Source organism: Ambystoma mexicanum, chromosome 2q (genome assembly GCF_040938575.1).
Source record: "Ambystoma mexicanum isolate Mex_15411 chromosome 2q, UKY_AmexF1_1, whole genome shotgun sequence".
Taxonomy (NCBI): Eukaryota; Metazoa; Chordata; class Amphibia; order Caudata; family Ambystomatidae; genus Ambystoma; species Ambystoma mexicanum.
In genome coordinates this window covers 1,202,924,369-1,202,949,687 of record NC_090924.1, presented here as the reverse complement: position 1 = coordinate 1,202,949,687, position 25,319 = coordinate 1,202,924,369, and the positions used below count along the sequence as shown (strand labels likewise).

Genomic DNA, 25,319 nt, shown 5'->3' with positions numbered 1-25,319 from the left:
CAAGAAAGTTCGCCAAACAAGGTCTCCGATGAAGTCAGCTGTGAAGCGCGGAGTACCGGTATTGCCTGGCTTAAATGCGTTCACTTCCTGGTCACGTGATGATGACTGGAGTCACGTGACCGGGTCAACCCGGTACGAGGAATTGAGCGGCTACCTAATCTCCATGGCAACTGCCAATGGAGAAACGGCCGCAAGCGCGACTGAACAGCGTGCGGCGATTGCTTTGCCAGCGCGCTAGCCGCACCGGGTTGCCTGTGAGAGCCCTGGGGGACATGTGGAGGAGAGTGAGTTCTGGATAATGGGGCCTGGCCTGAGACATGAACCGAGGACGTGACAGTTGTCCTACTGCAATTACTGTCACGTCTGGGACTTGGTTATTCTGGAAGTGAAATTCAACTTTGTCAGGTTTTTGTTCAACCATGTGCCATTTAAACTAACATGGTTGACACTCTGTTTCAATTTTATTGGTCGGTTAGTCTGAGTCCAGAGGACCTTGTTTACACAATCTATGAGGGGAGACAATCTACACAGGATGTCATTCCCTAGTAAACTTGGTGTGCCCTCTGGAGTCACAACTATGACCGGGTGCTTCACCTTGTGTCACCCAATTTTAATGTCTAAATCCGCAGTCCCCTCAACAGGAATTTCCTTCCCATCGAAGTTCTGAAGTTGTCCACGAAGAGGGGTGAGAGGAATATGGTATTTCATCCCTCCTTCCCGAATTCAGCTGATCAAAGGCCCTTTTTGACAGAAGGGTAGCTTGGGATCCAGTTTCCACCAGTGCCAAAATTGTACATTGCCCCTGTATTTGGACTGCAGCATAAAATCTTCCCTCCAGTTCCTCAAGTGGGCAAACATAATGCACATTTTTGGCCAATTGGTGGGTTAGTTTCTTTGCTTTGGATACTGACAGAGAGGTGATTTGGGCAGGATTCTGTTTGGGATTTTGGGAACCTGTAAGAAAAAGGTGACAGCTAGATATGGGGGAAGTTTTGGACTCCCCTGGTTCTTATTCTGGGCTGCCCCAACTTTTGGAGGTAGTCACCAGAAAGGGTTTGAACAAGGGGATTTTTATGCTGGTCATTCTGGGGTGTGATGATGGGTGGTTTTAAGTTGGTCCCACATCTACCCAGTCTGGATTGGGATCCTTTGGGACCCATTTTTCTTTGGGAGGAGTTCCCCCAATCCTGAGGGAGAAGACCCTTTTCCCAGAATCCTCTGAGGACCCCTCTCCTTCAAACTGGAAGATTTTCACTTCCTCAACAAAATGGGCCTTTTTAGGTTCTTTATTTTTCCTACCCACCCTCTGTTCCGTGGGTTGCAGACATTCGGGGGCAGGAGATTTTGGTTACGGTTCCTGGGTTTCCAGGGGCTTTACACAAGTGGGGAAGGAAGCTTCCTCGAAGGCTTTACACCCCCCTTCCCTCTGTGCCTCCTCCCTGGGAACCGGTGGGTTGTCAGGGTTCTTCCCCCGTCATTGTTCTGGAGCACCATACCCTGGATTTGAGGAGTTCTGAGCTGCCATGCTCATCTGAGGGTTCTGTTGAGCCCTCAGCATGTGACCCAGATCCTTTGCCATGTTCTGGACCTGGCGCTCCAGTTGGGACACCCGCTCTGGCTGGTACGTGGTCCTCTGGTCTACCCTGGGTTGATCCCGGGAAGGGTAACTATCCCTTTTTGCATAATACCCCTGGTTAGGATAGTTTGGGTACCCTTCCACCCTTGGAAAGAAATGTGGTCCGGCATTTGGGGGATTACTGCCCTCCCGGGGAAAGTTAGGAGGGAAGTTTCCTGGGTTTCCAGCTGTCTGGTTGGATCCCCCCCCTTGGGCTGGGGGAGTCCTCACATAGCCCAGGATTGGTCTGTTGCCCTTGTAGAATGGGCTGATGTAGTCAGGGGAGTTAGGGGTCCCATTTGTGGGGTTACCTCCCTGTCTCCTGGTTTGGGATTGGCCCGAGGGCCTTCTGGCTCTGGGGTTGGTCGGATTCTGCGCGGGAAGATTTTTAGGACCCCATCTCCAGATCCAAAATGGGGGCAACCCTCACCTCCGCCACCTAAGCAGCAGCAGGGGTCTTGGTTGGTTTGGGGCTTTTGCTAATATTTTTACTTTCTAGTGGCTTCTGCACTTCATAGATGCGCATTGCTTGTTCAGTGACACAGTCTAGGATCTTTTCTCATGAAAGTCCCGCACTAGCTGTGTCGTAATGTATTTATGGAGAGCATGAAAGAAGGTGTTCACAAATTCCTTACTGTCAGTGCGCACCCTTCTAGTGGTCTGCGCATGGGGCGTGTTTCAATTCCTGGACAAATTCTTGTGGGGCCTGGTCTTCCCCACATTGTAGGTTGTAGGCTGCCTTGCGGGCCTCTTGAGGGTTTTTATGAATAGAAAAATGTATCAGGATGGCCGCCCTATAAGTGGACCATCTAGAATGGTTCGAATCCGCCAGCCCCGGAAAGAAGCTGGGGTACTCAGATGAAAATGTCCACTTTACATACTGAATACTGCTTTGGCTGTCCTTGAGGTGGAAAGTCTCCATCATCTGCTCAAATAATTCAAGGTGCTCCCAAACTGAATATTTGGCATTTTTGTGGAAGGGCGTGATGATGCTCCTAATAGCTTTTATTTGCTTCAGGGGATCCTTGAGTAAAGCTCTCTTAACTTTGTTAGCCTTTTTAGTTCTTGTCACCCTGGTCCACTCATTATCTGACTCAGAGGCACTGCTACCAGAGGTTGCTGTCTGATCTTCTAGACTCTCCCGGATTCTGCGAGCTTGGGAAGGGCTGGCAGAATGTGGGAGTCTAGTCTCTTGGGATCTGTGACGCTCAGAAGAGTCTTCTGACTCTTCTTTGCTCCCTGGATTGGTTGAGTAGACCCCACACTGTCCTAGTTGGGAAGAGGTTTTTAGGATGCTATTAGTGGGCCTACTCTCATGGAATTCACCACCAAATTTTACTGCCTTATCCCTAGGTATGTGATATTTCTGAGGATCCAGTTCTCTGATTCTCCCCTCACTGGAGTCTCCCTGATCAGAGAAGATGGCCCTAGTACTTGGGAACCTGTACATATATGCCCACCCATCCATCTCTGTGAGGCGCTGACCTATTAGTTCCATATTTCCCATTGGGTTGAAGTCTAGCATCCACGTGGCCCTTGGTTCATTGAGCCAGTGGACATGGGGGTGGCAGAGTCCATGGAATTGAAGGGATTAAATTCCCTGATGCCAGGGTTCCTGAGGTTATGCTCAGGGGTTTCCCTCTCCCATCTGAGCTCAACTCGTTCAGCCCCTGCTCCCTGATACCCTGCAAGAATCTGACCCTTCTGTTCCTCTATTAAGGCCTTACTGGTCTCAATGAGTTGTTCCTGCATGGCTATCTGTTTATGGAGCCTGTCATATATTTTTTTTTTTTACAGAGAGCCACAGTGTCTCCCTGTGCTTCCTATCTGGATTCGGAGTATTGGGCCAATTTTTGCTGCAGGAGACTCACCTCCAGAGTTTGGTCCTTACTGGCCTGATTATTCTTTGCCAGAGCATCTTCCACCATCCTGCTATGCTCTAACAGCGTTTCTTAGTCCATTTTGAGATCACCCAGCCCTGAAGGGCCATGTGATTTTCTTCTAGCTTGGTTTTTAATTGGCTGACTTCCTGGCATAGGGCTTCCCTCTCTTGACATAGAGTTCCCCTCTGCTCAACCAGGTCATCCCTTTGTTTCCTAATGGCATATCATTTCTGGCGCGCCTCATGAAAATCTGTTTGAGTGTGGAGATCCTTCACTATTAATTTATTATTTTCCTCGTTTAGTTCATCAATCTGACTTGTTAGAGCAACTATCTGGCCTGCGCAGACTCTATTATAATTTAATTTCTGCTCCAGCTTTTGTTGGCTCTGTTGTAGAGAATCCAACCTTTCTTGACACTCTTTTTGCAGTGTCAGTAATTTGGTATCTTGCTCTGCCTTCTCTTGTTGCAGGAGATCCAGATCTTCCTTTACTTTTGTCAGGTACTGTCTGGTTTCTCTCCCAGAATCTTGGCTCTTTTGTAGCCTTTTCTCTGCAGAGTCCAGATCAGTTTTGGTTTTCTCTAGGGATTGTACTTGCCTCTTTGCCAGATCTAGGCTTTTGGCATATTTTTCCTGTATTACTCCAATGTGGAGGTACAGGTAAGCCTCTATTTTATTTTATTTGCATTTGTTGTATTTGTTGTCATACATACATACAGGATGGGTTATTGCAATTCTGTGTTCGTTTTATATCATGTGACATTGATATAATTACTAGCAATTATTAAACCATAAACAAACAATAAACAACGTATAACAGGTCTGTCTTTTTTCTACTGGAGTGAGTTCATGTCTTTTGTAGTTCATTTGGTGTAGGGGTTCTGTTGTTTGCATGGGTATGATATGATATGATATGGCATTTGTAACGTGCCTATACACAAGTGTTTCAAGGCGCGAAAGTGGGTATTTCGGGCATGGCTATTCCGGGTGGTCGTTCCGTTTTTTTCTTCATGTAGTAGCTTATTTTTTAATTGTTTCTGTGTTTTTTTCAGGGGGGCTTGTCGTCTTTTGAGGTGAGCAAGTCTCTTATTAGGGCTTTCCATGATTCAAATGTGGCGCTTATGTCCTCCTCAGTCCCTTTGGTCCCTTCTTCCCAGGCCTTGGTCTCTGCTTCGGCCCATCTCTCTAGCTCCTTGTACCATGGCTCGTATTGTGGTCCTCCGTGTGTTTTCCATGCCATTGCTATTGCCCTTTTTGCTAGTATGCACACTAGGTCCATTAGTCTCGCTATGTGTTTATTCTTGCTTGGTCTGGGGTACGTGCCCAGTAGGCACTCTTCTGGAGACCAGTCATATCTGTTCACTCCCGCTTTCCTACGGGTTCTTTCTATTTTTGCCCAGAAGCACTGTATTTTGGGGCAGCACCAGAACATGTGCATTATGCCAGCTTCCTCGTTGTTGCACTTCGCCTGGATCTGTTTGCTGAAGCTTGCAATTCTGAGAGGTGTCATGTAGGTCCTGTAGAGGATGTTTAATTGGATTAGTCTAAATCTCGTGTTCCTGGACAATTCTTTTAGCTGCATCAGTGCCCTTTCCCATTCTTTCTCAGATAGCGTGATCTCTAAGTCTTTTTCCCATCTTTCTTTCAGTGTGGCACTGTGAGGATTGGGCCTGTCTGCTAATTGGGCATATATTCTGGACACTGGCATCCAGCCATTGCTTAGATTGTACATTTCTTCCAGGATGGGGGACGGTGCCGGTTCTACTGGCCATGTGTCCCTTTTTCTTTTGGCAGTGTGTTTGATCCACTGGTCCCACAAGAATTGCCCCTTTTCCAGGCCCTCATGTTCATGTAGTGTATCAAAGTCTCTGAAGACCCCATCCTCAAACATGTCTCCCCAGGTGTATAGTCCAACCGTTTCCCACTTTCTCATTACAGGTATGTCAGTAGGCGTCTTGCATACATCAGCTAGCATTGGGTTTTCGGGCGAGTAGGGGTGTTGCAGGTGTAGTAGTGATTTGGTTCTGTCCCATATCTGTCTGCCCAGGATTTCTATCATGGTTGTGTCTGTTGGGCCAGTTAGTGGATTCCATAGTATTTCTTGGAGGTGTGCCGGTGCTATCAGTTGCTGGAGATAATTGGTTTCAGTTGTGACTTTGTCTGATAGCCATCTTGTTACATGGCTGAGTTGTGCTGCCAGGTAATATTTCTGGAAGTCCGGCAGTTGCATCCCTCCTTCCTTGTGCGGCAGTGTCAGTATTTCTAGTGGTAGTTTGTGTCGCGCCCCACCCCATAGGAAGTCTCTGAGTAATGACTCTAGCTTTCTGAAGAAGGATGGCTTGGTGTAATAGCATACATTTTGGAATTGGTATAGGAACCTCAGGAGTATAATCATTTTAGTGATCGCAGCTCTGTCCATTATGGACAGTGGTAGCTTGGACCAGAACCTCATTGATTTACGTAGGCTGTTTTTGACAGCCACTGTGTTTGATTTGTGTGTAAACTCCGGTGTACGTTTGACGTTAACCCCCAAATATCTGAACATTTCAGCTTGCCACTCGATTCCTACCTCTGGTAGTTCTGCTGCATCCTTCCCACATAAGCTTGCTAGTGGGAATGTGCATGACTTCCTCTTGCTGAACTGTATTACCGAGTAGTTTGCATAGTTATCTAGTATCTCCAGGATTATCGGTGCATTAGTGTGGGGATTGCTCAGGTATAGGAGGACATCATCAGTGTAGAGGGATATAATGTTGTGTTGTGCCTCCAACCTTTATCCCAGTGTCAAAGAGCTGTTTTCTGAAGTATTTGGCGTTGGGCTCTCGCCCCAGGATGTATAGCATGGGCGATAACGGGCAGCCCTGTCTGGTGCCTCCTTGCAGTTCCCATTTCTTTGGCACCACTTTCCCAGTCTTCACTCTTGCCATGGGTGAGTTGTATTGTACTTTGCCCCATTTTACAAAGCTTGGTCCAAACCCAAACTCTCTCAGTACCTCCAGCACCCACTCCCAGTATCTGGAATCGAATGCCTTGATTGCGTCTAGTGATATATTGCCATTTGTTCCTTGCTGTCTGATGTTTGTGCCATAACATGCTGTAGTCGGCGCAGGTTAGCTGTTGTGTTATGGCCAGTGACAAATCCATTTTGGTCTTCGTGTACAAGGGTCCCTACCACTTTTGCCAATCGCTTGGCTAGTATGTCTGTTAGAATTTTGCTGTCGTAATTTTGCATCGCCAGTGGGCGATAGGAATTGTATTCCTCAGGAGGGTTGTTTGGCTTTAGTATCGGGACTATCAGCGTTTCCCTCATGGTCTCCGGCATAATCCCCAACTCATATGCTTCCATGTATACCTCATGTAGTAGTGGAACCAGGTCGGCTTGTATGTCTTGTAGAATTGTGGCGGTAGGCTGTCTCTACCAGGGGTCTGACATGTGGCTAGGGATCTGATGGCCTCCATTACATCTTCAATGGTGATTGTTTCCTCCAGTGTTTCTCACTGTTCTTTGCTGAGTTTGGGTAGTCCTATTTCCTCGAGAGTGTCTCTAATGTCTTTTTCTGGCACCTTGTTGCTGTGGGCGTATAGTTCAGAGTAGAAAGCAGCAAAGGTATCGTTGATCGATCGTTGTGTCCTGTGTAGTGTTCCTGCTGGGACTTTTATTGTTTGTGGAGGGTGCTTTGGGTGTTCTCGCTTGCAGCGCCATGACAATAGCCTGCTTGGTTTGTCCACTTCTTTATGTGCCCAGATGGTACGAGTTGTGTAGTCGAATTTGGATAGTCTACTTCACGTCTCCTGGCAGCTATCTCTGATGGACTTTAGTTTTGATTCTGTCTCAGTAGTGATCTGGGCGTTGGTTTCTAACTGTTCTTCTTCTTTGGCCTCGAGTTCTTTTTTAGTTGTTTCCGAACCCCCCCCAGCCCCTTGTGATTACCTCCCCGGGTGTCACTACTTTCAGTGCTTCCCATATCGTGGCCCATCTGTTCACACTACCTGTATTAATTTGCACAAATTCAGCAAATTTTTCCCCAAGTTCCTCTTTGAATGCTTGATCTTGGAGTGTGTCTGCAGGCTTATGCCATAGCGGGATGGGAGGTCTGGGTCCTTTGGTTTCCCACTGCATGATTAGGGGGGAGTGATCTGATATTGATCTGCTTAGGTATTGTGCTAGTTCTACTTGTGGCATTTGATCCCTATCAATGAACAGGTAGTCTATCCTGGTATGTAGCTTGTGGGGGGATGAGTAGTGTTAGTAGTATCTGTCGGTGGGGTGTAGTGTCCGCCATACATCCACCAAGTCAAAGTGGTCAACCGTTGTGTTCAGGGCCTGTGTGGTTGTGTTTGTTGGGTGTTGTGGTGGTTCAGACCTGTCTAGGGCCCCATCTCTTACACAGTTGAATTCCCCCCCCCATATGAAGAGGCCTTCTCTATGGTGCCTAATTCTGGAGCATATTTGTATGAGATAGGCTGGTATGCCGTGTTTGGGGAAATAGGAGTTCACAATGCATACTTTAGTTTGTTCTATCACATTGGAGTCACCAGATATCACCAGATATCTGCCCTTGTCTGCTTCGCTCCCCAGTGGTTGGAATGGTGTCTCTGGTCTCACCGATCGTGCTCTTTTCTTTCTTGTAAGTTGCATCCTTCTTTCTGTTAGTTCTGGGTTTTAAGGCAACTTTCTCTCCATTTGTTTGTAGCATATTGACAGTATAACAAACGTAACTATTAACATGGGTTGAACTGTTGTGCCCAGCTTCTGCAATCGGTATGCGACGCTCAGGCGCCTTTGCGCTGTCTAGTCCCATTCTGGGTTTCGGGCGCAAGTGGGATCGTGCTGGCAACGGGCCTGCACTATTTTGTTCATGGGTTGGGTCTTTGTGCTCAGTCGGGGGAGCCAAGCATGTCCTCAGCCTTCTTATTTTATCTTGTTGTTCCAGTGGTCTTCTCTCAACTTTATGCTGTTCCTTGTGTTCCTGTGATCTCTTCCTTGTCGTCCGCTAGGTTATTATGTTCCATCCACTTGGTGGCCGCTGATGGTGTTTCAAGGAATATTGCTCGGCCTTTATGTATCACCTTCAGTCTAGATGGGTAGGACAACATGTATTTCAGGTTTAGTTTTCTGAACCTAGCTTTAATTGGTACAAAGGAGTTTCTCGTTTTTTGTACTGCTGGCGTGTAAGACGGATAAATGGTGATTTTGGAGTTGCCTCTTTCTATTATACCTCCTTCTCTGGAGTATTTGAGGATGGTCTCCCTGTCTTGGAAGTTGAGTATTTTAGCAATTATCGGTCAGGGGTATGAGCCTGGGGGTGGTCTCTTCTGGAGTGATCTGTGGGCCCTTTCTAATGTGAAGCCTTGTGTCAGGTGGCTTGCTCCGATTTCTTGTTGTATGAGTGATTCAACAGAGCTCATCGGGTTTGGGCCTTCTGTACCTTCGGCCACCCCTAGTATTTGTATATTGCTACATCGTGCATGTCCTTCTGCGTCCTCCGATCTGGCTTCTAGTGTTTTCACTTTCCATTCTAGCTCCTTTACCCTGTTTTGTAGGTCTATTGTGTTCTCTGAGGTTTCTTGGAGGGTCATCTCTGCATTGGTTACTCTTTCCGCCAGGTTGCGGGCATCCTGGCGCATTAGCTGCATGTCGTTTTAACCTCCTCTATTTTTGTATCTATGAATGTTCTGAGCGCAGCTATAGCTTCCTGTACTTGACCGTCTTTGGTCACCTCATCCGCTGCTTTCTGTGTTTCTGTTCTGGTGCCCCCAGTTTGTGGCGCATTGTGGGGCTTGGTGACGGAAAACAAGTCCATTATGGTTGCCTTCCCCTTGTTTCTGGAGGATGACATATTAGCATTGTGTCGTGGTTGCAGTGTAGCTCTGGTAATCTGGGCGTAGGTGTTTCGCTGGTGGTGTTCCTCAGTTGGGTTGGTGGTTGTCCCGTCCAAGCTTTTGTCTCAGTCGGGTGGATGTTGTTACTTGTGGCTAGTTTGTATGGTTCAGTAGTCTCAATCTGCCTTGTCTTTGATTGGCTTGTGGTTCGTTGTGGCTGGGGTATTTTGTCTTTTGCTTCCGGGCTTGTGGCTCCCAGTGCATTGTGGTCCTTACTGTTGGGGAGCACCTATATGTTGTTCACCGTGTTTTATTTCCCACCACCTTACCTTTTGGCTTGTTTGTGTTGCTTTCTGTGTGCCTGCTTATGTTCTCCCTTTTGCTTTCTTGGTTCGCGTGGGGGTTGGGGTGTCGCTTCTCTTCCTCGTTGGTTCTCTGTTCAGGGGCCAGAGCTGGGCTAATGGGTGCAGTCTTTTTTTGTATTGCCAGTGGGATAGCTGTGTGATCCATAGGCCTGATACAGGCAGTGCCGCGTTTCCTGGGCGCCTGCTGTTTTGCTAAATTTATTTGCCCGCTTTGTGCCCCTTTCCGCTGTGTAGTGGTTGCTTGTGGGGGGTGCCAGCTGTTGTGCGTGACTGTTCTATGTATGTATCTATCTCACCCCCTCACCCCCAACTTGAAGGCTGACCTTCTTTACGCTGGCTTCTTCTTCCGGCCGTGTGTCATCTCCGAGCGTCTGCTCTTTTGCCTTTGGCGTCCAGTGTTGTCGGGCTCGGCTTTTCTCTTCTTGCTCCTCTCCTCTCTTTGTGTTACACGGTGTCACGGGGGCCCCTCCTTCACGGTGTCCGGCTCACCTCTCTGCTCTTCTGAGGCTTGTCTTGTGCTCCTTCATGGCTCCACTGCGGAGCTCGTCTCGCTGTCTCCTGCACTGCTGTCCGGATTTGCTTTCCCGGACGTTGTGGCCTGGGCAAACCAGCCGTCCTCGCCTGCTTCCTTGCTTCACTGCCACTGGCCAGCGTGTCGCCTGGATTTTCTAGGTGGTCGCCCTTGCTTGCCTTGTTGCTGGATCGTTGGGGCGCACTGCCCTTCCCCCTCCTCAGCTGATTGGGCTCGCGCCCACCATTTTGCTCGGCATCAGGGGGATCTGCTTCGGAGGGGTGTGCTTGTCTCTCGCAGGTCCGATTTTTGTTGGATTTGTTGAATTACTTCTGGGAAGCGCGTATACGTCCTTGCAGTGTATTTAATTTCGCCATTAAATTGCTTTGACCGCTGGTATAGGATTGCAACAAACTTTTCATTGTGCAATATTCGTGATAACGTGGTTTTGGGTGTGATGGAAAGCTGTAGACGTTAGCTACAAGCAGAAGTTGAAATGTCATTTCTATTACAAAAACTGAGGAAGTTACAGACGTTTTAGTGGAGGTCATTTTTCAAGATAGGCGCATGAATGGAAAACAGGAGCGCACTTTTAAAATGACAAATGGGTTGCTCACACTAGAGGATGACTATGAAAAAAATGAATATCACACAGGAACACAGTCACTTGATCAGGGTGACTGCCTGTAAGGACCTCACCTTCTTCAGAAGAGAAAAGGATCAGCGCAAAGATAGTTTTAACAGTTCTAGTTCTTGAGGAGAGATAGGATGGTTTGGAGAGAGGGTTCAGACAATGCACAGATGCTCCTAAAAATACAGGGTCTGAATACAAGATAGGATGGGTCTAAGATAGGACTAAGACTATGCAAAGTACATATGCTAGTGACACAATTCTTCCTATTTATACTCACTGGATATGTTTTTAAATGGGACCTTCAATTCTGGTCGGGGAATTAGATCTGGGTTAGGACAGACGGCTGGGCACATCGGACTGGTCAGGGTCAGCTAGACTTTTTGGTCACAGCACGGCACAGGACTGGACAGGGTCAGCAAGGCACTCTGATCACAGCACGGTGCAGGACTGGATTGATCTGCCCTTCTTGGTTCTGAGGTTATTTCTTTTAAGCAGGCAAGCAGTAACAGCACAGCCCGGCTGTATTATGGTGCTTCCCCTTAGGCTTGTGGTGTTCTGTTCTGGAATTTGAGGCCTAGCTGAGAATGGTTCAGTTATGCAATAGGCCTTTTGCTTTGCCAAGTTTCTCGAGTCTGGAGCAAGGAATATGTAGTGTTCAGCAGCAGGGTGCTCCGCCAGCAACGGGATAGTGAGTGAATCTGTCTGTCTTTATGTGTGCTGAGCTGTCTCTATTTATGCTATGAAATGACATCATAAAGGGGGTGTGTGGGCCAGTCTAGCCTAAGCTTGCCCCTTTGAAAGGTGATTGGGTCACAGTCTACTCTCTGCTTTGATAGGAGGAGAGAAACATAGTGTCATCTTTATGGTGCAATTTTGTGAGGCTGAGAATCCAACCCTAGCCCCAGGAACACAAAATCTACTTTTGGCACAATACATATTTCCACATGTGCAACCTCTATAAAAATCACACATACAGATTACATATTTTACATAGCAGCTATTCCTCAAAACCCCATAGCTGTGGGATCTTGTCTCCTCTTTTCACAGAATTTTGCCCTTTTCTCTATGAACATAATGTCCAATTTTTAAGCACATGTCTGCAAGTGTGCGTGTTCAACATGGGAATAAGGGTATAAAGTTTCACAATTCTAGCAGAAATACATTTTGCGTAAAATCACATTTCTTGCCATTGCTGTCTAGAACATGTCACACTGTTCTGGCCCCTCTTCACCCGTGCCGCCAGAAAATAGATTAACAACTCTGTTATTTTTATATTGTTTACAATTTTAAATAGAAAGTTATCAGTCTTTTTTAAATGTGTTCTTTGTCCTTGTTAAGCAACAAATGGTTGTTTGGCTCGACCCCTTGGTCTCTCCCTGGAAGCCCAGGAGCCATCCCCCAAGTTTGTTCCTTGCAGAGGCCATTTACGACTGTTTTCACACTTCGAATTTCCTGAGCTGCAGCTTGTCATTGTTCCTTTTGCCTCTGTAGACCAGGTTCTTTCCTACCCTGTAATTAACACCTCTGCGTGAATTCCTGCTTTGGGGAAAGACCTTCCTTCTGTGAGAAAAACCTGTTATTCAAGTTCTGCAGCTTCAGCCAGGTTTAAATTAATTGTTAAATCCTGAGGCCTTTTCCTTAGCACAAAACAAACTTGTTGTATAAATAAAGCTAGAATTCTCATTCAAGATTTTAAACCATGGGATCAAACAATTACAATATGGGTTACTATCAGCAACAGGCCTCTTAGATTGCAAACTTTTGATTTTCAAGTTTAATCAGGCAGGCCCCTGACAGCTGTCATCACAGCAGCCCTCTGCTGCACAGAGATTTTTGACAGATCCACAGGCAGGCCACTTTTGCTGTGAACATCTCTCTATGCTTTCAGCCTTTCAGGACCTTGTAAGTTCACAATGATTTCATAACTAAGTGAATTGTAGCACCCAGTAAGAATTTCGCATTTTTTGAAAGGTGTTTTGTACCGACATTCGGAAGTTTCAGCAACAAAGAAAAAGTTTCATTTAGCAAAGCACTGCTTTTTCCTTCTGCACTCCACTTTCAATTGTTGTGGAGCCCAGTGACACATTTCAGTAGTGAGAGTTCTGTTCCACCACCGACAGCATGCTTGGCAGATTGGGCAGCCATCTTTTTGTGCGTGGAAAAGTGTGATTTTCAGGGATTTTGGCGCACACAAGGGTTTTGCGGCCATTTTGCTGTTTCTGGCACCATCATAACAGAGTGATGCAGCATAGCAGTGCAAAAGTGGGTCAATACATCCCACAAAACTCAATGTTTCACCAGCCAAGTGAAACTTGCAAAGCTATCCTAACAAGAATACATTATGGTATATATTAATCATGCGACCATGGAAAATAGAAATATACCTTGAAATAAAAGGGCAAAAATTGCATTTTTAAGCCCCCAATATATTGACACAGTCACAAAAACAGAAATTGAACACATTGGGATAGTGCCACTTTTTACCCTCATGAGCAGTTTACTGCCTCAAGGTAAAGGAATCTGAGAGCTGCTGGCTTCTTGTTTCCAAGGTTGTTCAGTTGTGTAATTTAGTTAAGCAATATGACCCGAGCAGCGGGGGCATTTCCTACTCAGGTAATGCCCTGGGGCCCATAGTTGTAGGCCCGAGCAAAGCAATATCTGCATGACCGGGGCACTAAAAGCATTTTTTTCTGTCCTTGGGTGGATGTCCCCTGGGAGAGTCTCAACCAAGTCTTTAGCTCACTGTCCCTTTCACAGAGGCGAAATATCCCTGCATATCAGTCTTTGACCTGCCCAGGGGCAGTGCAACACAACAGCAACCCCAGACACGTATTTCGGTCTAGTCGGGCCTCATCAGTGAGTTGGAGCTGTGCCTCTGTAAGAACAATGAGCAAGGGGTCCACCTCTGGATTCCCCTGGTAACTTAGGTTAGACACAAAGTTACTTAATATGCAAAACAAAGGGGGGGTCTGGGAATCAACAAGGACTTGGTAGAGTCTCTCCCAGGGGCCATCTACCCAAGAACAGGTCAATGGGCTGTGTTCATGCTGGTAGAGGGATACCCACCTTGTTTTGCATGTTCAAAAGATGAGGTGTTGATTGCACCTATCTAGCAGTTTCTGGTGCAATATAACTTCTAACTAAATGTCTCTAGTGACTTGATTTCTGGGCAATATAGAAATATAGCAAAAAGACAAATTAGTACTTACTGTGTCTCATTTTTTTCTCTTTGGTATAGAGTAGTATTAGCATGTTCTTATTGCTGTGGTTTGTACAGATATCTTTAAGACTAACAGTATCATGATATTATTTGCATTGTAACCCTTAGTGTAAAAATATAATATATACATGTCATAATATTACATATATCTGAATAGGGTAACATGCTTGCATTTTTCAAAGCCCAAGTTATTTGGCATTGCCAATGCGTGTTTCATTTTCACTTATTTGGAACACATTTTTCATTCACACTTTGACAGATTTCAATGGAGGATTTTGAACTACATATGTAAAATGTTCATATGTTTATATGTACATATAAATATCAGTACCCTTCTGTTGTTTTTTCAGATTCTACGAAGAAACTTAAAGATGTTCTGGAAGAGTTCCATGGTAATGGTGTTTTAGCTAAATACAACCCTGAAGAGGTAATATTTTCTGTTTTCCATATTCATTTTGTTGAAGTTATTTTTGTTTTAAAATGTCATTTTTTTTATTTTAAACACAGCAAGGAAGAAACAAAAACATCTTCTCCGGAGCTAGTAAATACCACATTATCTTCCTTTTTTTGTACCTCCCCTTCTCTGCAGCAACCTCTCAAACAACTTCCAACGGGAACCCTGCACTGTGTAAGATAAAGTTCAACAAAATGTCCATGCGGCTAAGAGCCCTCACCTATGGCAGTATACCCCCTGATTCCGATGAGATCAACAAGAGGGACAGAGTTAGTTGCTACCTCCTTTCACATTCTGGCTCCACGGAACGACATATCCTCCATCCAGGAAAGCTCCTCACAACTTCATGTACTTATTGCAAAGCCCCAACCAACCCATTTTCATGTCTGTGCTCCCTCCATGGATGGCCGTTGTGATCCTTTCCATCAAATATATATCTTTAGCCTTTGACTACCACTCCACCAGTCTGGGCAGCTGTTTTGTTTTCCATTGAGTTGCTAGGCATACTCTAGCTGCCGAAAATAAGAAATGTGCCATGCACTGTAAACCTTCAACTCCCTATCGGTGTCCTCTGGACCTAAAAGCACTGCATGGGATAGGGAGGCTGGGATATCCCCTCATCCTCATTTATCCATCCTACCACCTCCAACCAGTACACCTGCACTCTGTCGTATGAACACCACATGTGACAGTACATGGCCTGCTCTAAAATATTTTGCCAACAATATGGATTCATCCCTGCAAAGATGATTGAAATGCGGACCGGATCATATTGGCCTCTGTGGAACAATATAATGCCATGGAGCTCATACTGGTATGCTATCAGCGTCTCAAATGCTCTGACACACAACTTGTGCCACATTCTATTGTCTATCACTCAACCTAGGCGTCTTTACCACTTGGCCCCGAGCCCCTCTGTTCCACCCATAGTTGCTTCAATCAGCAAGGCATATAATAGGGAAACCAACCCTTCAACCCTGAATTTTTGTGTCCAGGAATTTTTCCATCTGAGTAAGCTCCCTTTCCAGCTTCACATCATCTCTGGTATCTTTCCAAGTCGAGAATCTCCTACCTTATCCCCAGCACCCACAAAGGACTCATGGGCGATAGCCATGATTTCAGGCATCCCAGGTCCCTTGCGACATATATTCCAGATATCCTCCAAAATAGGATGTTCCATTTTCCTGCATGGTATGTACTCTCTCGGGACACACAACCACTCCCCCGCTGCTGCTGGTCGCAATTGTACACTTTCATGGAAATCCACTGTTTATCCACCTCTTCCCTCAAGTGAGGAACCAGCACCCTCCACTCAGATGCCTTTTAATATGTGTGGAGTTCCAGGAACCCCACTACCCCACTCCTTGGGCAGAACCAGGGTGTTGTGGGCCACATGCAGTTGCTTCCCCTGCCACAGAAATCAATACATACACCCCTTGGCCTCCCTGAATAGTGCTTCCTGTACCAATATTGGGAGCATTTGGAACAGGCATAAGATCCTTTAAAGCATTGAGGCACCCCATCCATGACATAGTGAGTGTTCCCCAACTTAATATCTCTTTATACAGCGTCTGGAGTAACAGTGGATAGTTGGCTAAACATAGCTCACTCCACGTGCTGGTAACAATGACACCTAAGTAGAAAACATTCTCTAATTTCACCTCCATCCCCAACTGCTCAAGTATTCCAGTATCCCTAACACCCACCTCATCAAAGGGGAACAGAATGGATTTAGTGCTATTCATCAAACACAGCGCACACTGATGATACAGAGATAAGTGGTTCCTTATATACAACAGGACATCGTTCTACATGAATCCCCAGTTTGAATTCTCAGTCCCCAACCTTAATACCCTCCACCTGGGGGTTCTCCTAAACTTCTCTGCCAATTGTAAAGACATCATGAAGAAGGACACAGACAAAAGATAAATAAGGAGCCCCTGAATCAATGAGTTCAACTGAAGAATCTGTGAATTTGTCGATGTCCAAAACCTTTACTTGATCTCACAACTAAATCTATACAATGTGTAGGGATGCCAGCAACCAAAAAGGACGCAGTGTTTGACCCAAAGTTATGAGCATCTTCCAGGTCGCAGATCCTTTTTAGCCCCCTTTTCTAAGTATAAACAGTTCCACAACAAAGTCTCACAATTATTCTCTGTTGACTAAAAAGGAAATAGTCTGATTGAGAACCGGGCTTCCCTTCCCCAAGTTTAAGGTAGTTCACAACAGAAGCACTGGAGCTCTCTTCCCCAAGTTCAAAACAGATCACAACAGAAGCACGGGGGTTCGCTTTGCAAAGTTTAAAATTGTTCACTGCAGAAGCACTGGGGTACCCTTCCCCACGTTGAAAACAGCTCATAACAGAAGTACTTCTTTTCTTTAGTAGCTCACTTATACTTGACTTGGTTTTATTCCATTCAATATTCAATGAATTACTATTTTACTCTTGTTCAGTTTCAACTTAGATTAAGTAGGTTCAAAATTCAAAAGTTATAGTTTTACTTCCCTTTGTTTTACTTGCATTCAATCTAGTATTCAAAAAAACATCTGTTTTGCTTTGATTCAGTTTGGTGTTTTAATACGCTTATGCACTTTATAAAGTTGGGCAAAAGAAGTCCTCTTCTTTATGAAATGGAAATGTCCCTTTCTCACATCAGAACCTTTACAAACGGTTAGTTTTCATTTCTCAACACACTTGATCACCTTAGCACTTTACTTAATTGTTTAGTCAATGAACGGTTCAGACAGATACTTTCAAAGACGTGTTCTGCTTCTTTCAGGCACAAGAGACCACTCTTATACAATGGCCCTCATTAGGGGGTTGCTGGAAAACCCAGCCGGTAGGTGGTGGGTTTCAGGCAACCCCATAATAGCAGTACCGCTGCCTGATACCCCAGTGCCATGGGATAACACAAGTGGCAGAGGTAACAGTTACTCCCCATTTCCATGAAGTCCCATAGGACTACATGGAAATGGGGACATGGAAGCACTGGTTTTCAGGTTCCTACCGGCACAGTTGTCACAGAAGCACTTGCACCATTAGTAGACATGGCGCCAGTGCTTCCGTGTCAACCATGCTGGTAGGGGCCTGAAAACCCAGCCAGTCAGGCCTACAGGGTGACCCATGGCCCCTACCAACAACGTTGTAGTATGGTGGTCTGGAAAGGGTCCCAGTACGCTGCTACTAGCATACTTATTTCCAGACCACTATACTTGTAATGAGGGACAAAGTGTACTTTAACAATCAATGTTTCCTTCACAGCACTCGAGTTCAGTTTCCCACCAGGTTTCCTGGTCTCTGAAGCTCACATGCTTCCTCAGGAGGCTTCCCGCATATCACGCTGGCCACAAATTTACTTTACTGGCCCAAGGGTTTCCTCCTATGCACCAGAGACACTCTGTGCTCTTGCAGTACCATGGGAGAACGAATGCTCTACCTTTTCGATAGAAGGCCGGCCCTTTAGCAGGCTTCCTTCTCTTGCCTTGCAGTTGCTCCAGAAAACTCCTGTTCCCATGACATAGCAATCCTAACTGCAAGCTTATGCGATCCCCGGTATTAAGGTGCTTGTCATACAGCAGCTCTGCATAGGACAGCTCCAAGCAGTGTCTTGCCTTTTCTCCCTCTCTCAACTCTCTTGGCCTCCTATCTTTTATACACCTCTAGCTTGTTAGTGAGCTGCAGGTTTGAGCCCTCTCTTTCAATTGCCTGACTATAGTTAGGCTTACTAGCGAGACATGCGTGATCTTTGTAGTAGTATGCCTCTGATGCCTGCTTTTTCCTCTCAGTACCAGAGTGGTGTATCTGTACGTTGGTGTGCATAACTCCTAGTTGCCTCTTCCTCGTCCGATTACTAAAATGGTGTAAAATTCTCATTTCTGTGCTAATTCCCTTCAACCCTAGAGACCCACAGCTATTTTTCTGGACTTTAGGACGTCTTAATTTTAAAGCTGGAGTGAGTGGGACCTTTTTCTCACTTTTGTGTGTATTGACCTGATTTGGATTATGTGTTTCCTTTGTTTTTGGAGTCTGACAAACCCCATAGCATCTACTTTTTGTATGGTGAGGCACAGCACCTTTAGTGCAGTGTAACAGAGAAATCATTTAGATTTCTCATAAGGTTTAAATACCTTTTCTTTTGTGAACTACCGTTCCCAAGAAAAGTAAAGTGAAATTGACTTTACTTACCCTTTTCTCTTTGTAGGTCCAGCACACACCATCTTATGTGGAGTACCAGGGTTACTTAGTAGCCCCTTATCCTACCTACTCCTTTATACAATGTTATGTTAACCTCACTACTTTAAATGGCTTGTGGCAGTGGTTTAATTTTCCTACCATTGTGCTTTTCTACGGCAGGCTGAATCCTCAGCTGCAGTACAGCACCCATGGGTGACCATTTTGTCAAAATGGCCCGGTCTTCTTTTTTCACCATTTTCTGTTTGTGAGGTCTTTCTTTGGTTTTACTCTGCATACCAAGCCAGGTTTGTGCCCTTTGTTAATTTTGCCTTTGGCAGGCTTCAGTCACGAAACCTGCCTCTGGCTCCGGTGTGTCTGGAAGGGCAGGAAGTGAGGGAGGTTCCCAAAACTCCCCTGTCCTTTGTCTCTAGGAGTCTCTGCATGTAACCAGTCCTGATTTGCTGGCTGGCTGGCTGTCCTTTCAGGTCACTCACTATAATGTATTGTTACATTACACATCACATAGCTCAAAGTTAAACATCATACAGCTATAATGTTATCTTATGATATAATACAGTGAATGTTCATGCCCATGTAATGTCCATGAATGAATAGACAAATTCCTATACTAGGATCGGCTTAGTTAGTTAGCCTTGATAAAGCCTTGTCAAAGTGGAAACCAGAGTATTTGCACATATTTTAAATGTCGGCTGTGACAGAAACAAATGCATTGTATATAATTATACACCTATAATTAGAAAGTGTTGCTTTTACAAGACCAAATGCATTCTACATATGTATACAATTGTAAATAAACATTGTTGATACTAATATTGACGGTTGATTATTTTTCTTGAAATCTATGCATCTTATTATTATTATTATTATTATTATTATTATTATTATTATTATTATTATTATTAATATTGCATAAGGCTAGTAGGTACCAAATAACCACCACACCAGGCACAAATAGCAGGGCCTATTGTATATATAAAAAATGTTCATGGGCATTGGAAATAACGTATATCCATTCACAATCATATATAGAGCACTGCAGGTGCAAGACTGTTTTTAATTCACTGTGTAATAACTCAATTTAATGCATCTTAGTGATTGCTTTGTTATATCTCTATAGAAAACGTATCTTCTTCATTTTCTATGCATATATTTTGTGTGCTTCTACCTTTCTACCTGCAGTGGATTTATTAGGCATTCCAAGTCACCTGCAGCAGGGGATTTCACATCTCAGAGGTTACAATCTCTTAATTAGATGATCATTGAAAATGAATATCCTCTACCTCTGATACCAATTCTGCTAAGCCAAGTGAAGCACCCATATATGTATTTCAGTTTGAATTTATGGAGAGCATGTTACATGAGACACGTTTATCAGGGAGTCAAGATATAGATTATTTGAAAACTCATTAAATAAACACATGTTCATCCTATCCTCCAACATCTTTGATAGCGACATTCACTGTTCGCAAAGCTACCAAAGTGCTTCTTTCACATCAGTTGGATAGAGATTTTGGGTTTCATTCTTACTCTGAAGTGCACCTATATCGATTTGAAAAAACAATCACAGTAGTGTCCATTTCCGTCTCTGGTTTAGTATGTGCAATGGTATCTAGTCTTCACAAAGTTATTTTGAAGATTGCTTCTGAAGTTCTCAGAGATCCTCCATCCAATGAACAGCCTGCTCTGTGTGAGGTGGTTAAATTAGCCTGGGACAAGTATCCAGAAGAGTCATGTATTTGTTTTGTGAAATGCTACTTCATCAATTCTGCTGTATTAGCCAAATAACAATAACCTCAAATTGAGTCCCTGTGGAGTATTGCATGAAAAAGTTCAGTGAAGTGGAAAATTATTGTTCAGTGAATGCCAAATAAATGGTACCCATCAAGGTTGATTTTAAAGAGTGGAGGCACTATCTCATAAGAACCGCGGTCATGGGTTTAAGGATAGCTTTATTGATTCAGTCTCCAACTTTTAACTGAAGGAAGGATGCTTCACTTGTTAATGGAGCTAGTCTCACCTAAATCGCACCACTATGTAATGCAGTAGAATTATAACTAAAGAACATTTTATGTAATTTGTTGGTTAACAGTGATTTGTCTTAACCAATCCTTGTTAAATTTAAATTCCTTGGATAAATATCCTACACATGCTCTTTTGATTTGCAGGGATGTGCAATATTGTGTCTACAGCCTATGTTATGCTATATTATGATATGCCAAGTTATAGTATTTTATTGGATATTATGACACACATTACCACCTTTTGCATGGTCCCATGCAGCTATGGGAAATTGAAAAAAAGGTGAGGTGGGTGTACTTAGTATGGACAGACAGAACATGTAAACTATCTCAGCTATTGAGTTGGTGCATGCAGGTTGAAAGAAGTGTGGTTCTGCAGCCAGGTATACATTTTAGTTCATTTGTGTCAAGGGCACTTGAGGTACCTGTATACAGATGAGAGCCTCTTGGTGTACACAGTGATTAGAAAGCTCTAAGACTCTGCTGGCTTTAGTGTGTGTGTCATTTATTGACACTTTATTGAGAGTAATTGCAGTTAACAATAACACCACCTACCAAATAAGAATATAAAAAAGTAGTAGTGTTAGCTATTAAGTGATATAGCATTTCCACGTTGGGACTCCATTAAGTTCAGGAAATCATCTACAATGCAGGGATATCCATATGTTTCTTAGTCATTGCTTCGAAGGTAATTAATGTCAAAATGTCTATTCACAGTCATTGTTCCACAGTAAATCATAAAGCCATATTGAGCCAGAGATATAATCAATATGCATCAATATGCATTTCTTAGTGAGAAGCAATGTAACAGAGATACATTTTTACTTAATTTTAGGCAATCTTTAAAGGTCCCCAACAAACAAATCAGTTGATCCAAAGGCAAGTCTAAATCAATAACTCCCCCCCCTTCACCTTCAATGAAATGAGCGAACAAGAAGTCATTGCCCTCCTTAAATCCATTAAACCCTCTTACTGCAAAGGGGATGCCTGTCCGGCTCAACTCATCAAAGACTGTGCCCCGACCCCTGCCCTGCCCCTTTCCTTACAGCCTTCATCAATGCCTCCTTCGCTGCGGGCCATGTCCCAGTGGCCCTCAAGGAAGCATGGGTGCGCCCTCTCCTTAAGAAACCCGCACTTGACCTGACTGTCTCTGGGAATTACAGACCTATAACCATGGTCCCCTTTCTATTAAAAATCCTCAACAAGGCAGCTTATCTGCAAATACAAAAATTCCTCGAGGTGAACAACCTGCTGGGCCTCTGACAGGCCTCTGACAGTCAGGTTTCCATCCAGGACACGGGACTGAAAACGCACTTCTAGACCTCAAAAACCAAAATGGACGATTTCAGAGATGCCGGCAAACCAGCCTTCCTTCTGCTCCTGAATCTGTCATCAACTTTTGATTTGGTGGACCATAATACTCTTTACCACCATCTCTCTTCCACTACCAACTTCTCCACTAAGGCTGCAGCTTGATCACCTTGTTCCTCCAGGAAAGGGTTATGAAAGTCTTCTCTTACTCAGCCTGTGCCCACCCGAGCGACTTAAAATGCCCACAGGGCTACTGCATATCACCTACTCTTTACAACTTATTCACAAGGCTATTGTTCAACATTCTGGATGCGCTGGGCATCACATATACTGATTATGCTGATAACATGCAGGCCCTCATCCCCCTCACTGGTGACTATGATTCCAACATGGAAACACTCAACTGCAGTGAAAAAAATGAACTTCTGCTAATTGGATCACCTGGAACCCTCAAAAAACTGGACAAACAATATAACTCCTTCACGATTGACAACATGCCAATCTCTGTATCTCAAGTTGTCAAGACCTTGGGTGTCTACCTGGACTTCAGCCTCTCAATCAGCAGGCAGATCAACGCCATTGCATCTACAGCAGCCTACCATTCTAAACTGCTCAACGCAGCTAGACCCTTTTTGTCAGAACAGATTTGCCTCACTGTAGCGAGAGCAATAATTGGACTCAACTGGATAATTGCAACGCCCTCTTTGCAGGGACGTCTGCTAAAAACATCAATAAACTCCAAACCGTCCAAAATAATGCCCTCAGGGATGCCATCGGCATTTCCAAAAGGGACCATATTTCTGAGACTAGGAAGCAGGTACACTGGCTCCCTGTCAAAGAGCAGATCATCTTTAAGACTCACGCCCTTATGCACAAATGTGTCCACAACAGTGCCCGCCTTTACCTCTCTCAAAGAATAGCCACACCTATCACAGTCAGACCCACAAGAATGGCTTACACCAACCGAATCTCTACTCCTAAGACCAGGAGGATCCGAGCAGGAGTTTCCAGTTTCCCCGTCACGGCTGCGACCCACTGGAACACTCTACCACCTCACATTAGAAGTATTGAGTCACATATTGTCTTCAAGAAAGTGATGCAAACTATGTTGCTTGTACAAATGAGGCCTATTGGTCCCATTGTTCCTACTTAGGCTGCATGTTTCTACTCTCTATGCAATGCAATCTTCATTATTAATGTATTTTGCACCAAACCTGTAACCACCTATGTATGCATGCTACTAACTTGTACTGCTAGGCTACACACTCACTGTAACCATGAGCTAAGCAATCATCCTGTAACTAAGAAACTATCCTGCAACAGCGCCTCAATGCCCTTTTGTACGTGTTACAAAAGTAAAAAAATAAATAAATAAAAGGATGTACCGCAGCCCTTATGAAACTCTTTGTATGGAATTGCCCAAACATGTCATCCTCAGTGTATCTGCGAAGTGTGTCTCTTCCATCCTGAAGTACAGCTTCTTTATTGTAGCTGCCATGCTACCATGATAGAAATAACATGCTAGTAGGTTCCAGCTGGTAAAAGGCGATGCAGACTCCACTTTAGCTACATATAACGTGATAACAATTTAGTGTAGATAGCGTGGCTTGGCCACACTGGGACATTATGGAAATAATGAAGGGGTTTTAGTAATTCCTGGGATCATGATAAGAGAAACCCTCCCATATAGAGAGACCTGCAATTGTATCCAAATCCTAATTTAGTTGTTTTGATTTTCAATATATGTCATGTCACTGACCCTTCATTGTTGCTACATACAGCATCCCCTGAAAACTGGAAGCATCTTGCTCAACAAATCAGCTTGAGACACCACAACATCTTGTATTTTTAAGAGCTCTAACTTTTACAAGATCTCCCGGCCATTGATGATCTTGAAGTGGTATCATTGGAATGTGTATTAACATGACTAAGGCCCAGGTTAGGATCCGGGAAGCATTAGGAGCTGGTAAAACTGCCACTACACTGACCAATCTTCCTGAATTCACCCACATCTAGAGTGCCCTGAACACTGGCAGGAGCTCACTCCACAAAACAGATTGAACTCCCACTGCAGCATCTATTCTCCTCAATCAGACACTTACCGAATCCAGACACCATTGCTGGTCAGGCGGTTGTGCAATTGGTCAGAGTATCCATGTGACTCTGGCCAATTTACTGATCTACTAAACAGCAGAGCTGACTAAAATGCGACTCCACAGAGCAGTTATCACACTATTTCCACATCCAGCATACTCTGAACACTGGCAGGAATTAGTTCATTGAAGGAGTTTGAGGTCTCCCAGCAGCATTTATTCTTGCTGGCCATGCTCTGTCCTAATCCGCCCACCATTGCCATTCAGGCAGTAGCCTGAATGGGCAGATTATCAGTGTGATCAAAGCCAAGTTACTGATGCAGAAACAAGCGCACGCTGGAAGAAATTGCCACTCTTCTGACCTGTCTCTCACATGTAAATTACATCCATTATGCCCTAAAGACTGCCAGCATCTCTCGCTACAAAGGAGCTAGAGCCCACACGGCGGCATCTATTCTTGCCAACAAGACTCTGTCCCAACCCAACTTCCATTGATGCTCCGGCAGCCGCATGATTTGACATCCACGTGTATCACCCTAAATACTCTTCTCTAGGTATCTCATCTCATGGCGTCCATCAAAGGGCCTCTATGAAAACTGCAATGTCTGTCTAGCCATATCAGAACCAAGTAGGTCCTAGGACCACATATTGTGCCCTAACTTTCCTACCACATTCACAAACAATCTTGCATGTAGAGATATTTCTTCTTCTTGTTCTTCTTCCATTTTGAACTGCATGTTTGGCAGTCGATTGCCCGCCTGTGATTTAAATAAAAAACGTTGTCTTGGGATCCCTATTGCCCTGTTATTGTTTAAAATGACCTCTTTGGTCACTTCAGGCCCTGTGACTGTTTACAACTGTATCTTTGGTCGCCTCTGGCCCTGTGATTGTTTACAACTAGATAATTGGTTGTCCATGGACGTGTGGTTGCCGGGGCCAGGGCCAGGTCTGCCACACTGAGATATTTTTCCACATCAGCAAATCATGCATGTGACCATCAAACTATTGTGTGCCCTACAGTAACACTACAGTAACACTGGATGCACCGTAAAAGGCAAATTATAGCCATAACACTGAAATCTGTGCTCTATAAAGAGTTCCTCTACCTCTATTTCAAATAATAGCTTATACCAATAAAGATTAGATCATTTGTAGATATTGTGCTACAAAAATAAATAATAGAAGAAGCATTAAA

The 25,319-nt window shown here is 44.5% G+C and overlaps 1 protein-coding gene across 1 annotated transcript in view; it reads left to right on the top strand.

Moving 5' to 3' along the window:
* The window catches only part of DGKB (diacylglycerol kinase beta), a 3,560,883-nt gene that overhangs the window by 331,753 nt on the left and 3,203,811 nt on the right, over nucleotides 1–25,319 (top strand). Inside the window, exon 3 of the mRNA XM_069648599.1 lies at nucleotides 14,401–14,477. Coding sequence (XP_069504700.1) covers nucleotides 14,401–14,477 — 77 coding nt within the window. The remainder of the gene's footprint in view (nucleotides 1–14,400; nucleotides 14,478–25,319) is intronic.